This window comes from Haliaeetus albicilla, chromosome 20 (genome assembly GCF_947461875.1).
Source record: "Haliaeetus albicilla chromosome 20, bHalAlb1.1, whole genome shotgun sequence".
NCBI classification, from domain to species: Eukaryota; Metazoa; Chordata; class Aves; order Accipitriformes; family Accipitridae; genus Haliaeetus; species Haliaeetus albicilla.
The window spans coordinates 21,753,854-21,772,611 of record NC_091502.1 but is presented as its reverse complement, the minus strand read 5'-3'; the positions used below and the strand labels follow the sequence as shown (position 1 = coordinate 21,772,611).

General features: G+C 35.9%; 1 protein-coding gene across 9 annotated transcripts in view; it reads left to right on the top strand.

Moving 5' to 3' along the window:
• PICALM (phosphatidylinositol binding clathrin assembly protein) overlaps positions 1 to 18,758 on the top strand; it is a 69,537-nt gene that overhangs the window by 12,316 nt on the left and 38,463 nt on the right. For all 9 annotated transcript variants that reach the window (XM_069808507.1, XM_069808510.1, XM_069808509.1 and 6 more), the window contains exons 2-3: positions 16,192 to 16,334; positions 18,572 to 18,647. In XM_069808507.1, the coding sequence (XP_069664608.1) occupies positions 16,192 to 16,334; positions 18,572 to 18,647 (219 nt within the window). The remainder of the gene's footprint in view (positions 1 to 16,191; positions 16,335 to 18,571; positions 18,648 to 18,758) is intronic.

Below are 18,758 nucleotides of genomic sequence, written 5' to 3'. Positions count from 1 at the left end.
TACAACAAGCTAGCATGAACCTGTGACAAAAGAAGGCATTATTTCCATAAAACTATGTGTCTGTAATTCTTTTTTTTTTTTCTTTTCCCCCAGTAATTAACCGGGCAGCCCTTTACTGTAGGTGAAACTGTAGAGGATGGTATCTGCCAAGGAATATGTCCTACGAAGCATTTAAATATTTTTACAATTACATTTGAATTTATTGTCCTATATAATTTCTGGTTTGCTGAGGACACCAGTACACTTAGTGTGCTGCAGGCATTACACAGTCTGGGAGGCTGCATAGTAGAAGATGTGTTTTGGCATGAGTGCTTTCTAGAAACTGGAAAACCTTTGATGTCGAGAAGGTCATAGTCTGAGCAGAAAGCTTTGCTGTATGGAGGTGGATATACACATCTTCATCTGCAGTTTCAGCACTGATGGAGGTAGGCAAATACAGAGGCATAACTCCTTTAACTCAAATACATGTTTCCCAAACAGATTGAGGAAAAATGTGCTGTTCTCGCTCTGAATTAGATTCTGTTTAGAAGGAAATCTAATTTCCGAAGTCTTCTTTTAAAATGGGAGAGAATAACTTCTTCACAAATAAGTTACCTCCTGACTCTTCTGGTAACATGTTCACGCAGTCTTCCACATCCCTTTATTCTAAAAGATGCACCAAATGGTGCTGTTCAAAGAGAAAAAATGTGAATTACATGTGTGCGATTAGTTCTAAAATAACAAAGAGCAGGAGAACTTTTTGGTTTGAAAATCTGTTTAGTGAGATGTGGTGGCAGGAGGTCAGGCTTGCGCTAACGCTTGATCGTGGTTTCACTGTGCTACAGAGTGATGGCACACATTTGCTGCAAACATCTAAGAAACACCTAAATTACACTTGTGTGAATACTTTGTATATTCAGAAGATACATATATTTAGAAACTGTGCTAGAGGTGTTTACTGACAAAATGTGCTGTTCATGATGTCAGGTGTGTTGTCTCTGTTTTTCTGTAATGCAGGATTAAGGAAGTCACATATGGTGGAAGGCGGCATAGGTACTTTGGCTGCCTTTGGGTATACTTTTTAACAGGTTTGATCTGAATCCCATATGGACCAGGTGAGCTCTGGGACTGGAAGCTTTGAAGACAGGTTATTTAGCTATATTACAAATGGTGGTATTGACGACTATGTGACTTAATCCCACAAATTGAGATCAGGAGTTCTTTGCAGAATTGAGGAGGGTTAGATACTGAAGTGAACCATATTTATATTAAAGGCCAACCTTTTTGAAAAAATAAAAGTCGTCTTGCTGCAAAACAACTGTAGAGTTGTGCTCATTGAGGATTTTTTTGTTCTGCAGTGTCTGCTGTTGACAAAATGGCTTCTCTGTTCCAGTAGGCTAGGCTACAATAATGTGCAAGCTGCTAGGTAAGGGCATTTGCGTTAGTACTTTGCATGAGTCTAGGAGGTATTCCAGAGCAATCTGCAAGGATTGGTTGCATGCTGTTGGCAATGCAACAGCAGCCTTTACACATGTTTCACAAGTCTTGTTTTCAACACATGTCCATTAGCGCAACTTCTTTTTATTGTGTGGAGGTGTAATAGCTATGGAGTATTTGCAGACTAAGTTCCTTTGGAGCAGAAGGAAAGGGCTGTAAGTGCGTGCTATAACCAACAATTTATGGTATGCAAAGGCAGATGGCTTGGGCACTATTCATGTCGGAGAGAAAGATAGAGAACAGCGTGGTTACATATTCAATGTGTACGTGGTGGTGAGGAGACCTGAGGTTTAATACCTTTGGCATCACATACTGATCTCTCTCAGGTACCTATAAACCATGTTATGAGCCTTCTCTATGCGCCTTAAGGTAAAATCAACGGATAAACTTGCATGTATGCAGACTGTTTGCTTAAAATGACTTCATGTTTGTAGTAGGAGATAAAAGTAGTGTTAAAGCTATACAATTTTCAAAGTAATTAGTCTTCATCAAAATAGAAATGTTCCAGCTGATGCAGTTCATTGTGCTTCCATCCATCCACGTGTATGGCTGTCCACACTATAAATATTATATTGGATACTTAAATATTTATTATAATATTTAATATAGTAATTAATATTATACTCTACTATATTAAACTTAAATATTTATTTCAATATTGAATCAGATGGCTGTCATTCAAAATCAAAGCCTGCCCAGCCACCTGTCCTAATGTATTCTCTAACAGCGCTGCTTATACAGAACCCTTAAGGTATGTACCTGCTTTCTAGCTCGTTAGAACCTTAAAAAGTGGATGCATCCTCAAGTGTTTGCAGTTATGCACTCTGAAAATACTGACTTAATGTTGAACAAATAACTATTCATAACTTTATTCATGAATGCATTGAAGCTAGCACATGATCAGTGAAAAAGAATATTTGTTTCTCCCTGGTTTAAATAGGCCAGTGAGTTAAATACTCAGATTGAATGTACTGCTTATGCAAGAATTGTCATGTTAGTTGGCTGATACAGGCATTTTTCATCTTGTAATCAAGAATCACTTTTAGAATATGATTCATAGGCTCATTATTAAGCATGTTTGTAAAGATAGGATCAAGATTCTAAGTTTACAGATACTTTTTAGTGGGAATAACGTGCTAGTTTATGTGTGGGAGCTAATACTTATTTTGGACTAGATTTTGTGATAAAATGCTTTTAAAATGTAGTGTAGGAATTGAAAGTAGAGCAAAAGCATTCAGTAGTTTTAGCATGTCTTGCGTATTTCTCAGCCTTAGGGTGCTGAAGCAGTAGTTGATTTGTCATCTTGTTTAGAGGAAGAACTTAAAGTCTTTTCTTAAGAGTAATGCAATATTGATAAAACTTGGAACTCTGCAAGGATAACGCTTTATCAGAAAAACAATACTTGAATATCTGAAAACCTGTCATAAGAAGTCTTACTTAAATTTGAGCGGGAAAAATTCTTACAAGTAATCTTATACAGCCATCTCTTCTTTATATGAAATACAGGCAATTAGAAGTTCACAAACTTTTTGAAAATTACAAACAATGTATGCATACATGGTGTGCAGGGAAAAAAGTTTGACAACAGTGTTTGGCAGAAAGTTTTTTATCTTTGTGACCTGGATCATTCATGCTGGTAGGTCTCCCCCTAGTTTAAACTTGTTAAATTTGGCATACATGTTTCAATACATGTGGGAGATTATAATTTTTGAGAGGTCTTTCAAACTGCTTCCATGGTATGTAGAAGGAGAGCAATGTTATCACTTCGAAGTATGAAAAGATTCAAAGTCAGGCTTTCACATCCTCAGCCAAAACAGTTCTAATAAGCCATGGATTATTTGGTGTAGGCTGAGCTAACAGAAACCTCCGCTGGTATGAGCATTAGTTGGGAATGGCTGTTCGCATTTTGTGCCCAGTATAGGCTGTGGCTCCTTTTCTTTGGACATTTTAGATTGTATTCGTTGAGCATGACTTCACCATATGTAAACAACATCACTATGTATGTGTGCTTAAAACCTATCTCTGTGTGGTGGATTTGTAATGAAAATGTCTATTTTTGTACTGAAAAGAGCTTATAACTCATTCTTTAAAATAACATACTAAGAAAGCTGTGATGAAAAAACCAATACCAGCAAAAATCCCTAGTGGAGACGTAGTTCATTGTGTCAAAACACTACTTTTGCAGAAAGATTTGGAATCGCTGATGGTCATTTATCTAAAGAATTTTTTTGCCAGTATGCTGCGTCCACTCCAGAGATCCATAACCTTTACTATCATAATAATTAACTTAAAAACATGCCTGTCTAACAGGGGAGAAAATGATACTGAGATGGCTCAAACATCAACAGGCCTTTTTTCTTTAAGCTTCGCAAGAGATAATTGTGACCAGGTATTTAGTACAGTTACTCTTTACAAGAGGAAAGGAATGCTTTTTTTTTTCCTTTCCTCCCAGAAAACTATGCTAAGGAATATTTACTTATGTTAGTTGAATACGAATTGGCAGGACCTGGTAAAGATCTTCTGCAATGAAATTTCTGATTCTAGCTTAAATAATTACTTAAATTTTTGGTGTCTGTCTCTAAGAAAATGTGAATACTGAAGAACAGCAGACAAAAAGGAATTGTAGGGAGAAGAGAGGACCTGGAAAATTAATCTTTAGAAAGATAATATCTTTTAGATGCTTTTTATCGATTAATATTTTAAGATTTTAACAAAGATAGTTCTCTCCCATTACAACAACTGATCTTGATGGGTACAGGTAACAAACGTGGTTTTTTGGTGTGTTTTTTCTGCATGACTCTCAAACTAACTAGTGCATGGGAGAACTGCTTTAATATAGGCTGCTTGCATCTCTTTGCCATCAAATTGGAGGATACTTAAAGTGGATAATATGTCCATATCTGGTTCTAATGATGCTTTTTTTATTAATAACCGTTATGTTGGAATATACCATGTGTTAACAGAGAATAGCATTGTGCTGGGAAAGTTTGCAGCTGCTCTTCAGACCAAGATTAGAAGACAAAGTTACGCTGATAAATTGGAGTAGTACTCCATGAATGCTTTTAAGTGCAAAGTTCTAAATGGGTAAGGAAGGTGTCAAAGTTGAGTGTGTAAAAGAATTATCTGGAAGTGTGGCAGCACTACAAGAGGCTTTGGCTCATTTCATTTTCATTATAAACCACCATTGTGAGGCTGCAGGAAAGATGGGCGTCCTTCCGTATGTCTATAGAAGATTGTGTTATGGGACAAAGTTGTTTCCATTATATTTGGTGCTGAGGAGCTTCAGTATCCAGCTTGGGGCACTATATTTAAAAAAAAAACCACAACCCCCCCCACCCCCCCACCCCCCACCCCAAAATATTAGTGAAACTCTAGAGAATCCAGAGGAGATCAGCTGAATTAAGATGACTGGAAAGTTAGGAAACATCGAAAGAAAAATATTTCATTAAGGAAGTAGATTACAGACAACAGTGTTTTTTCCATTGTGTTGATGGCTTTTATGCAGAATTATTCTATAACTCGGTGATCCTACGTATGTATAACTTACTTTATTCATTCTGCTATGATGATCTGGTAGTTCAGGTTATTTTCTTAAATTGAGCTTAACAGAATACCAGCAACTTCTCTTGTCTGGAAGTGTAACATGGTGATGCTTGCAGGGTGAAAGGGAACAGCTTAAAATTGTCATTTTTTTTCAAGGAGAAATGTGTCTGATTAGATGAGCAGATAAGAGGAAGGATTGTGGTGTTGGTATATTCAGTTTCTAAACTGCTCTAACATGTTTATGTGCCATCATTGTACAGTTAACACTTGTGTAATTGTGCCTGTAACTGTTTCTGGATTAATGAGACAAGTATAGTTGAAGTTAGAGTATTGTATTTACAGTATGTGGCTGGAGCTGTTGAGACAAAATTAAGCAGTATTTTAATGTTAGCCTTTAAAGCATGATGGGGGTACTCAGCAAGTTTAAATGTAAGAAATTATTTGGGAAGCAATGTTCTGCTATGTCTTGAGAAATTGATTTTGTAAAGGTAGCTTAGCCAGACTTGTCATTTCCGCAGTATTCGTAACTAGGGAAGACTTTGAATAATCATTATGAATCATGGCTCAAAATGGTAATTTGGCACCTACCTTTATGTGGGACTTAAGATGAAAAATTAAAAAAAAAACCCAACAAACCAAGTTGTCAATGTGACTACCTATTGGTTTGAGTTATGCTTCCCTTATTTTTAACTTCTTTTACTGTTTCATTTATTGATGCTTTGTTTGCTGAAGAGTTTTGATAGTTACTCGGAGAAGTTTTCGTTGAAGCAGTTGCCCAGCTGAACCCGTTTTTACCTGTATTTTTCACTGAAAGTATTGTAATAATTTTTACAGTTCTCAAACGTAAGAAGTAAAGGTTAGTCAAAGAGTTACTGTAAGAGTAAATCTAGACAGTTAGAGGTACCTGAGGCAGTACTGCTGAGTTCACAGGGTTACTGTTGGAGATTTAAAGTAGTTTCTAAGAATTGCAATTAGAAATTGCAGTTTTAGGTAGGAAAGAGAACATGATAGTCTTATTTGAATTCGAAGAAAAGACAAGATGCAACTTGATGAAATGAAAATATAAATTGTTGGCTGTAGAACAAGTTATTCTACATTATATTAAACCTGCTTTCTGCCTTTTTTTATCCTGCTTATCTAATATAAATAAGATTAAATTACATTCCTTTTTAAACATGGAAAGCTCTGAACAGAGTGGGTCTTCTCAGATTTCTTTAACTCTTCCATAAATTATTTCCTGAGTCAGTGTATCTAGCTCTTAGAATAATGTTATATACAGAGGAAGAATTTTCAGCTGGAATTTTTATTGTTAATTATAACAAATGTGTGGTCCAGATTTCCTTGTCCCCCACTCGAGGCAACTTGGGTGAAGCCACTGGGAATTTTTGCTGTAGAAAACTCCTTCTAGTAAAGCAGTTTGGTACAAGTGGGTTTATTCAGAAGAGAAACAAAACTAAATTTAGAACAAATACTGTTTATGGCATATTTTGTTTTAAACTGCAAATGTAGGTATTTTCTGGTAATTGTGAAAACATTTAAGTATCAGTCAGTTTTCAAATACATGCTGGTTACATAATATTCTTCCATCAGATTAAATGACATTTACTGGCTCAGACTGAAATTTAACATCATTCGCTTTTTCTAGCTTAATCACTTAAGTATGCCATTTGGGGTTTCTTTGTTTTGGCACAGGCTTCATTTGCAGTTACCAAACGTATCTGAGGAAGAAATAAATTTTAAAAAATTGACAATTTTGCATGTTTGAATTCATGTTCAAAACTACTTTGATTATAGTTTTTAGACAGATTGTTTGGTTCTTTAGTGAAAATTACTTATTTACATCCAGGGGCTTTCTAATCCTATTTTCCATGTTCAAATAAGGACATCACCTATGGAAGACGTGGGAAATTATTTAGAAATTTACCATATGCATACATTAAGTTATTTTGGTTTAAAAAGTCAATTGGAATGTGTAGAATCAGATTTGAATGTGTTAGGGTTCACTGTCATCAGAACTGTTAATCTGTAGAAGTAGATTTTAATACTTGATTTTACAGCCAATTTCTGTATTTTGTTCTTATTTTAGTATTTCTGATTTCTTGTGTTTTTTGTAAGTGTCCAAAATGCTTTCATGGTGCAGCTAAATTCTCTAGTGTTTAAATATTGAAGAAGAGTGCATGTTAAATGTTCTATAAGTGTTTTCAAGAGGTTTTGCTAGAGTTCATAAACTTTTCAAATAAAACTGGTATGTATTTGTGAAGTAATTTCAAGTTTTGGGGTTTTTTTTTGAAACTGGATAAAATTAGAATAAGAAATATCATAAGTGCTTGTTACCTTCATAATCAGCTTGTCAAGGTGAGTGGAAAAAATAACTCCCATAGTCCAAAATACTTGTCATCAGCAGCCAGTTGAAAAACTCTTCTCCTTGATACTTTATATTGGATGTTTGAAAACAAGGGACTACCTTGACTTGCCTCCTATTCAAGGTAGGAAGATGATCTATTGCGGAAATTTGAAGAAAACAATGCAACTAGGAAAAGATCTAATATAGAGAGATTAGGTAATTCTAATCTTTCATGTTAAACTTCACACAAACCACCCAGGCTAAAAAGAAATTCTTAGTTCAGCAAATGACAGAGTAAAAACTGACCATGGAAAACTTGCAGCTGCAATTCAGTTTCTGCTGCGTTCGAGATTTGCTGTCAAATGTTCCATTAACTTAACTGGAGTGTCTGTTTGTTTGTTTGTTTGTTTTTTCCTCAATAACACCTATTTTCCATATTGCGTAACGCTTTTCCATGTCCTCCTGGAAAGGAAAGATGTGGCAGGCATGTGTGCCTTGCCAGAACCTGTGACGGGTCTATTTAAAGTCAACATGGGTACATAGATCATGTTAGCTGTTTTGGGGGGTGGGGGGAAGTAATCCCAAACCTGAAAAATTTCTTTAGAAATAGTAAATTAAACTTTACACCACCACTAGTGCTTGCTGTAAATGTATTCCTAACACAAAACCAAAGGAGGGAATTTTTTGTCTAGTGGCAAACTTCTTATTGGCATAATCCCGATCAGATCGTTAACCAATTTGCTGCAAATTTGCTGACTTCTGATCTTTGAAATTTTTCACCTAATTCTTAAAGACAGTTGACAGTGTTAGGTGCTGCTACACTGTATCATCATGTGGGAAACAGTTGTGTCCCTGCTGAGGTTCTCATCCAGCCCTTGGTAATGCCTTACCTGTGGAACTGTGCAACGGATCTTTATATTCAGCATTTCTGTTTCAGTTAAGATTGCTTACCAAATGAGGGAACACTTCACATTTGTTGCTCTGTTCCAGTGATCAAATATTTCTCTAGAGTGAGAAGTATTAACATAAGAAAATGAGACCCTGACATAGTGGAAAGTGGTATAACTTGGGAATTGTAAAGTATGAATTGAAATCTGTACAGCTAGAGAAGGCCATTGAACTTGAGCCTTAGCAGAGCAGACAGCTATATGGTGTGGTAGGTTTTTTTTGCTTCAGCTGTTGGGTTAAGTGGAGACACCAGAATTTTCACCACTGTATGTGATTTTCAAAAGTGTAATGAAATGAAAGTGTTTCAGCTTTGAATGTTCCGTCTTTTGGAGAAACTGCTCCCCTAGAGGGAAAAATGATCCTGTATCAATAGCTTTTTAAAATCTCAAGCACTGCATTAAAATCCATGTACTATGGCCATAGGTGAAAGGGGAAAAGATTGTAAGCAAATGCACACTCTTCAGGAGAATTATTTTAAATGTAGAAAGTGTCCCATATTCCACCATTAATGATTAGCCACAAGTGTTCTCTCATGCACATAGAACGTCGGTCACTGACATGACAGTTTAAGAGATATAAACTGAGATATCCTCAGTTTGAAAGCTAATCCATGTGCTAAATGGATTGTGTTCCATTGAACTCCTCTGTGTGGACATAATTTCATAAGAATAATTACTCAACTCATTGAATAAATGTTTTAAGTTTCCTTTTATATTTAAAAAAGAAATGGCTTTGCGATGTGTTTTGGCTTCAGTTACAAATTTACCAATTAGGTAAACTTGATCTGATGCATATTTGGGTTACACTTTGGATCCATCAATATGTATTTAAATTCTAATAATGATTTTTGGCTTTAATCCTGTTAAGAAAAGATGAAATGTTAAAGTAAATGAGAGCTTTCTGACAGCTTCATAGAGTTTGTTGGGTAACTTCACTTACGCTCCTGGCATACTGAACTTCTGGTAGTTTGTATTTTAGAGTATTTAGATTATGATTATTCTGGAAGAGTAGGGTATTAAGAATTTTTCATGTTTCAAATTTTAATTTGTGTGTGATTAAATATTCATCCCTTTTATCATAGTATTTTTCCTTGTCTGGGCATTGAGTTTATCTGAAATAAAGCCGTATATGCTATCTGAAAAGTATGTAGTCTATTCAGAATGACCTTTAAGCTTTGACAATACCTTGTGGTAGGGCAGAGATATGTAACATGCAGATCTGCCCAAAGGTAATGATACAAAGAAATCAGCTGTTTGCTTAATTTAATAGGGTGGTATTTTAATAATGTTAAAAAAAAAATCAAAGAACTATTCATATATAGGACTTATTATTAGGCGTAGCTGTGTAAATGTGTGTTTGTGGAAGATCACAGAATAAATTGGAGACTCCTGTTGAACCTGGAGCTAAGTATGTGCATATTCTGAATAGGTAAGCTCAGGCTGTTAACATATGGTTTACTTGATTAATCATCTGTAGTGTCTTTTTTATGTTGATTTTATGTTGGCTTGGGAGAAATCATGTATTTGTTTAATGTGGTAAAGGTATACATGCCTGTCTTTAATCATGCCTTGTACTTCTAGTGTTTGTTAGTCTCTGAAGTTAAAATAAACATTAAGGAAAATTTTGCCCCTTTTGTTGTTCAGATGGCCATTTCCATATTGAATCTTGCACTAAGGTGCAGTCCTGCGTTTGTGATACCAATTTCTATGACTGTGGGTGAATGTCAAACACAGGCCTGATTCCTGTAAGAAGCTGTTTTGGGGGACACTAAGTTTTTGTTACAATAGTACCTCTAGCAGGGATCAAAAGAAAACATGCCATCTGAGCAAAGCCACTCACGTATTAGATAGCTTCAGTGTGAAAACTGGATCATTTAAACAGGAGTGGTAGTAAAGTGGTCTGCTTGTCTTGTGGAGCTCTTCTTGTTGAGCTCTGATTTTAATATCTTTTTAAAAATAAATAAATTGGGCTAATTCTTACAAAGCAAACTTCTTGAGTTTCTGGCAGGGCCTGTGACTTATTTTATTTTCTAGTTGTAGTTAGTCTAAAAATTGTATATGAGCTGTTTCCCAGGATTGCAGTACTTGTTTCCTAATCATTTTCCAGTCAACTTCATAAAACTGCAATATGCACAAACGTGTGAATCAAGAGCAAAGTGCTCTTATTCTGAAGACTTTTTTGGTCCTGTTTTAGACTAAATTTAGCCTATCTGGAAGCAACATATATTGTGGTATTTTCATTAATTTTTTTCATCAGCACTGGGGTAATGAGCTCCTTTATTGCAACTGTTACTTGGAGATGCTGTTCCATGGATCACTTATTCTGCTGTAGCTTCCCAATTTACGAAGGCAGTATGTAATCTAGAATAATTTCTATTCCCAAGTAATTTCCACATAAGTGTTTAAAAAACCTTATTTTGCAGCAGTTTGTCCCAGGCAAGCTCAACTGCCTAATCTTGCACCAGAATTGTCTTACCTTTTTAGTCGTTTTATCAAATATGAATTCAGATTCAATGAGATGTAGAGAATGGGTGGGTGACTTACTGGGCAAAGCAGTTCAGCATTTTCAGGCTTTTTGGTGTTTGGCCAAACCTTATTATGAGGGGTTGATTTCATCTGAATTTCATCTGTATCTGACAGAATGTGTAAATAAAGAATTAACTAACTAGGATGTCATTTACCTTACTCTCCCTTTATGGTTTTGGGTTTTTGTTTTTTGTTTGTTTTTTTTTTTTTACTGAAGAGCGTAATGTATTTAACTCTTGGCACTGTATGTGCCTACTAATGTTGAATGATCAATATTTCAATTGCCTGCTTACTGGATGGATGCTGTCTCTCACATTATAAAAAGAAACAACTGTCAGCATGTTGGAAAATATAACCTCTTATGTGCTCACTCTAGATAGCATCTTTGGTATAATAGATGAAAAAGCAATGGTTAGCAAGATGGGAATCTGTCACAGTTGCTTGACTTATTTTGGAGTAACTAGAGGTTTGGGCACGCTTTCTGGCCTGGAAGATCTGGTTCTTGTAAATGTTTTTAGGTTGATACTTACGGATAGAAACGTTGTTCAAAATGAGAGGTATAGCTAAACCATTGGAAATAATCAGTACATGAAGTACATAATTCTGGCTTACATTCAGTTTACTGTTCAGGTTACTGCAAATTATACAGTCTGAGTTAGTGAAGCCTATTTTCACGCCAAACTTTTATAGTCTTACTGCGAATTAATATGGGTAAGATTCTGGAAAGAAATTCATAAAAACATGTTCATCTTACCCAATGGATCTTTTTGTGGGGAAATAAACTAGTTTTTCATAGCTTTGTCTTAGGAGGCTGCTTAGCACAGAATGAGGTTCTTCTGCGCGAGGAGTCAGGTCACAGGCACATGTTGAAAGCACACGTGTTCTCTAGGATAATTTGTGGCAGATGCCTTTGATGTATTGCCATCTAGCCTGACTGCCTCATGTTTGCTCTGGGTTAAGAATCATATAATCACTTACCATGGGTTGGCTAATCCACATCTACATGCCTAGTGTGGAGTAGATGCTGTACTTCAAATGAACATCATAGCCTTGTAGTAGCTGCTTTGTGTAGATGATCGCTGCTCATTTCTTGGATATGAATCTTCAGTCTTGCTGTACTTTTACTGTACTTTCTACCTTTGTACTTCTCTCACCTATAACTATCAATTGTGTAAAGCAATGAAGAGTTTGATTCTTTCCTGTAATGAAGGCTGAACAGTTGTAAAGACTGTAGTTATCTTCGTTGGGAGTGCAAGTAACATTCTTTTTCTTACCCAGAGTATTATGCAGTATTTTATTGCATGTTTTGTACTAGTGAACTTCAACAGGGTTAGGCAATACAGTTGCTTTTGTAGAGGTGCAGTTGCAAATCTTCAGTGTTACTGAAACGTCTGTAGTCCAGACCTTTGTTTGCAAAATCTTTGCTTTGTTGGAAAAAAGCCATAAACTCAAACAGAACTGAATTATGTGAAAGTCATTTAGTGGTAAAAATTTAAACTGTTATAACAAAAATAGAAGAAACTAAACCATATTTAAAAACAAACTAGAACTGGTTTTTTTTTTAGGAAAGTCTAGTTTTGACATCTCTGCTGAAATTTGGTGTATGATTTTAGTGTAGGTAGGTAAATGGAGATTGTCAAAACAAAAGTCTTATCAATCACTTAAATACGTCTAAGGTTTTGAAATCTTCACAATTATACTCCTGTTGGACTATTCTTTTGGACTTTAACTTACTTCGTAAGTCACTTGTTTGTTTTTGCCTGTCTCCATTTTCTCATTCTCTTTCCATAGACTGTACATAAAAATGTAGATTACTTTAGGTTGGAAGGGACCTCAGAAGGTCCTCTAATAAACCCCCTGCTTAAACCATGTCAAACTTTAAAAGATCTGATTGCTTATGGGCTCTAGTGCCTGATCACTTTGACTGTGAAGGTTTTTAATTTCTTGATCTGATAAGAATTTCCCTTGTTGCAGCATGACTGCTGCCTCTCATCCTTCTGCTGTGAGCCTCCAAGAAACATCTGACTGTGAAGGTAGAGTTTATATTCCCCCTCCTTGCCTTTAGCCTTCCATTTCACAGATGGAATAAACCCACCTCCTTCAACTGCTTCTTGTGCATCATGTACTCTAAGCCCTGGCCATCCTGATGGCCTTTTTCTGGGCTGTCTCCAGCTATCCCTGTGGATATGACTCTGCATTCATTGCTGTCTAAGCTTCCCTCGTACAACTGTCCCAGCCAGCTGCAAGCTTAACTTAAAATTCTTGTTAACTGCTGCCGCCTTTGAAACAATGATCAATGTTTAATATCTGTATGCTGTGTGTCTTATGTTGTGGAAGTTTTAGCAGCTTTTAGGTGGTTTGTACTTCCCAGGAGTTCCTTTTCAGCTATGAGGTGTTGTGGGCATTAATGCAGAAGGTCAATAAAGAGAGTGAGTTTACTTTCTGTAGTTTTGATGGGGGTAGTAAGCATTCAATCCTCCTCCTTCTCTCCTGTGATAAGAAGATGGAAGATGAAACAGTCATCACACTTTTACCAAGGGTTATCCTTTTTTGCTTGATTTCGTTTTTTGCTTGGTTGGGTTTTGTTCTTTTCTAAGGTTAAAGCTGTTCCCCTTAGTGCTGTGCCCTTTGGTTATATACCTGCCTGTGGTATCGCTCATACCATACCCTGTAACGAGCAGTCTTGAGATATGTTGCTTTGGGCACTTATGTTTCAAAATACATAGCTAGTATTTTCATAGGTGGGTGTGAGACGAGTTGTGTAAAGTGTAGGATGTGAAAATAATTATATATTTGTTCCTCTCACTTAATGAAGGGTGTCTGTGGGAATAGGATAAAAAAGCAAGAACACTATATATGACAGTCTTTCTGAACAGGCAGTGCAGCAGTGTGGGATGCAGGGTACTGTCTTCTGCGTCTGTACTATGCTTCTTATGCTATGGTTAGCACAAAAATTGCTGATCTAATTTGGATTTAACTGTGCAAATATTTCTTTATCTAATTAGCATTGTCCATGCAAATACTTTCAAAGAAGCTTTTAGACAGATGTAACTTTTCTGTAATGTATATGATGTAGGCACTTTGGGGTATCAGGACATACCAGATTATTAAGCATCTCTGTTGTTCAACCTGCATTTTGTAGAGAAAGAAACTTCATGTTTTGCTAAACTTAGTTTGTAGTAACTGTGGTATCGCAGCGACTTTCCCTTGTTTGCATTTACAAACTTAATTCCTTTCATTCAAGGCTAGACTTGCCAGTGTTACTTCTGTTCTTGCCTATGTTCTCTCCCAGTTGGCTACTACTAGTTCTCCTTCCTAACGTGCCTGCCCTCTCCCCCCGCCCTCCCCCAAGTTCATTCGTATGCTTTTCACATAAACGCTCATCAGTTCTGTGAGGGATGATTTTCTGCTGGGTTACAGAGCCTGTTTTCTTTCACACACTGCAAGAGATACCAAAACATGATTTGGAAGTCCAATGGTGTTTCAGAAAACATTTCTTCCAGCGGAAAATATCATCTAGAATGGGAATAGTTTTTTTAGTAATTTTAGATGGTGGATTTTCAAGTGGCACCTCTTTCTTTGTTACTGTTGACTAGTTGGTAAATGTTGCATTTAAGAACAGAAGTTCTCGCTTTCTAATATGCATTTGCACCTCTTATACCAAAATGTATGACATGACATCCTGTGATGCATATACCTTTGTGTTTAATGTGCGTACCTGCCAGATAGCCTTGCACAAAACTACTTGTGTTATTACTTAGGTGGGAAGACCTGAAGATCAAGAAGCTGCAGGGCTTGGTTTTAATGATCCAGTTCAGAGCATGTCTCTTGCTGAGTAATATCCTAGCATTGTCTTAACAGCCCCAAATCATCATCCAATAATAGATAACCGTGACTTAAAAATGAGGTCATGAATGCCTGTAGTCATCAAGTCATCACAGTTTTACTTGTAGATAAAGGAATGGCTAATCTCTCCATCTCATTACATTTTGAATGTGCAAATCATTTCCTGCTTGCTTCCTTTAATAATTAAACTTGTAAATAGCAGCTTTTTCAGTTCTGACCATACTAGTTCTGAGTTTGTGGTAGCCATGCTTACCTCCTTCTGGGGCTGAAGGAGGGTCCTGTCTTTTAGGAGTCCTTGATGAACGATTGTTCATAGCAGGGTATAAAACTGTCTTCAAAGGTTAAACGTTTCCCTTCAGATTAAACAGATGTTTCCAGTTAAAACTCTAGTAGCCAATAGACAGGCAGGCATAGGGCTTACTCAAGTCTTGATCCTTATTGAGCTATGGCCTTTGGCAGGGCTGGCAGTTTGAGTGAAAATTGCTGTTTTATTTTTGGGGTGGTAATAGTAGTAAAATGTCATCAGTACTATGTTGCATTAAGTTTAAGCTTCATATTGAATGCTAGCAAGCTGTGTTACATCACGTTTGGATGTTAATATAGTTGCTTCTGTTGTTTTTATCACTGTAGCATCATGATCTTAAGTCATCTCTTCCTTCATCACCATTTGGAAATAAATTACTGGATTATTACATGTTATTGTATTGGTTGTATTATAAGCATGGCTCCTCGTGGTTATACAGTTGTGACAGTAGCAAATCTAGAAGAAAGATAAGGTAACTTTTTTTAACAACTATTTGAAGAGTCACTAGATCTTGTCTACTGGAAGTCCAGGTTGAGCAAAAATTGGATTTAGCTAGCCAACCCGCTAACCATCTTTTCAGTTAACAACCCGCTTTGTTGTAACTAAATTAATCTGTCAGCTTCTGTAGCTAGGGGCTCATTTTTTCACTTCATGTTTCCTGTGCCCTTTTGAAGGTGTTGATTGCATTGTATCAAGACTAAGCAGTATTTTAATCTTTTATTACTCATATTGAACCGATGTCTAGAAGGGTTTACTGGTCCATAAAGAGGCCAGAAATCTGAGATTTACAATTAATTCTAGTCATGATTTTCCAGTAAAACTCGATTAAGTGGTAGCATGTAAGAATTATTTTGCTGTTAATGCTTTAGATGTTTGAAAGCTGGGAGTTGTTAGTCAGAGATAGTGTAAATCGTTATAATACTTGTGTTCCAGGACCTTCTAAGGCAACTGCAAAAGCAATTGAGGACCAGGAATCTTGGCAGTGAGCAGAGTGGATTTTGTATTACAAGGTTCTGGTAGACTAGTGCTTTTCAAGTGCTAGACTAGTGCCATGGTGCTTTTCAAGAAATAATTTATTTTACTGGAAAGCCCCTCAGTTTTCATAGAAAATATTACTATATAAAATGAGTGTACTGATTTTTTTTTTGGTATGTTATTAATTTTCCTTCACAGAACTCATAATAATAAAAATTTCTGTATTGCAGATTTAATCCAGTGCACAAATGAGATGAATGTGAACATCCCACAACTGGCAGACAGTTTGTTTGAAAGAACTACCAACAGTAGCTGGGTAGTGGTCTTCAAATCTCTCATCACAACCCATCATCTAATGGTGTATGGAAATGAGGTAATACAAAAAAATGATACACCTGAGAACAGTTACAGAACTTCATTCCTATAAATGTCAGCTAAATGCTTCTACTAATTATCTTTGTAAGAAGATCTGTATTTTTACCTTTTTCTGTCTTAACTCTGCATGAACACAGGTCTCATTATATGTTTGTCTACTTAGTTTGTTTCTACTTTAAAGTTGTTAATTCTAGAATCAAAAGTCAGTGTCCTGAATGCTGGAGGTACCTCTTTCTGTGGTGTTATTCTAATAATAAGAAACAAACCAAACAAAACCAACAGAAATTATCTTGAATGGAATTCTGAAAGCTTAAAATGGAAGCATTTTTTGGTTCATGCTCTAGTTAATTCAGATGGTCTTTTCCCCCAGATAACTTGATTCTGAGCAGATTTCCACCATCACCCCTTAAACTTTTGCAGTGAAGGCAAATGTGTGCCTGTGAGCTGGCTTTGAGTTTGAGCATCTAAGTAACACCAAATACTGTAGAACAATTAAACAAAACCCCAATTTAAACAAAAAGGAATAAGCAGCTTTTGTTCCACAACTTGAATTCCTTTGGGGCCTTATATTTTCGAGATGCCAAGCATAGCAGCAACTTGAATTTTCTGCATTTTTAAAAAAAAACCAAACTATACTTTAAGGCTCTCTTAGAAAGTGTTTGTAAACATTCCTTTTTACTGCAAACAGTCAGTATAATGTAAGCTATATGAACTTTGGAATCAAGCTTTAGAAATATGAAATTTGGAATTAAGCTTTAGAAAATTGCAAGTAGGATTTTGTGGAGAGGACCAAAACTTTTCATTTCAGGTTGCATTCAAGTTCTTATAGGTCATGTAACTGCTTCCTCTGGCTGACTGGCTGTGTTGTGAAGGGGTTTAAGTTTTAAAAAAATATATATATACTGGTTTCTCTTGCAGTTCAGCTATGGAGTATTTCTGGTCTTGGTGAAAATCTATACTTTGAAGCTAAGTAAGCCACAAGAGGGCAAACTTCTCATGTTGACTTTAAGCATTATCACTGGGATAATTGACACTTTCTAAAATAAGGTCTATACACTTTTGCTGTGCTTGCACTTCGAGTCATATAAATTTTAAACTGATATCAATACGCTTCACAGTAATTAAAGGTATTTCATGGGACCACTCTGAAATACTTTCCACTTAAGAATAAAACTGCCAAAGATTTTGCTTGCCAAATGTGTTAGAGAAGTAATGAGGGTAAGATAGCTGCTCAAGATGAAATTTTTCACAGCTAGAAGTAGTACTTGAACAATGAACATGGAAAGTGAGTGCTTATGAAAATGTCTAGAAGTTTATGGAGAATCTGTAAATCCCTTTGTAAGACTGAAAAGTGTTTGGTCCTCCAGCTTTTGCTTAATTCATTTATAGCTAGGTACTGAGTGCTTTTACCCTTCTCCAGTGTTTTTTCTATGTAACCTATGTGTTTATGCTAATGAAGAACATTTGGTAGTACATGTTACACTAATCAGAACTATTTTTTCCTCTGTCAAAATGTTATTACAAATGAAAGATTGGTATATTTTTGTAGCAGCTCTCTATACAGTGGTTCATAAGACAAAATTATTTTTCTTACTAAATAAGATGTGGTGCCAGTGATCTGAAATGTCTTCACAAAATGAAAATAGCATCATTCATTTTTCTGAAACGTAATTCAGAATTATGTGTAACTAATGACATGTGCTAAGGGTGATACTGTGTTAACGTTTTATAGGGATTCTTATCTTTATTTAACATTTGATTTATAAGCAAACTAATCTTTATATCACCTTGTTTTCATGTTTAAGCTAAGTACTATTAAAATTGTATGATGAGCAAAGATGCCTTGCCTAATTGGTAAAATGAAATCAACTGTTATAAAATTGAAGTTAGTGAAACAATTGTGAGCATGTAAAATGAGAATGTATTGGCAGTGATTTTTTTTCAGGAGTTTACAGTTCCATATTCTGGCTTAAAATAAACAAGAGTCTTTCAGTCAGAGGCTTTCATGCAATATCTGTGTGACTTTGATTTTGTTCACAGATTTTTACATAAAAAATAGTAACTAGCTTCATTTGAAAATTTAGCTGAGTTTTTGTAATAGCTTCCAGATCTGAAATCAGTCTTAAAGCATAAAAACTGAATTTCATAAGCTGGATTGAAATTGTTTCTAGTACTGTTACCTCAATTCCAGCTCATTGGTAATATACTAAAAGCATTTAAATTTTTCCTTTCTAGCGTTTTATCCAGTATCTGGCGTCCAGAAACACATTGTTTAATTTGAGCAATTTCCTAGACAAAAGTGGATTGCAAGGTAAGGTGTCTTTTAATGAAAAAGTTAGTAGTGTGCTGGGGGACAGTAAATACAACTTGGTAACACTAATGGACTATGTAACTTAGGAAGTAATTTTTCTGTCTGTTTTAC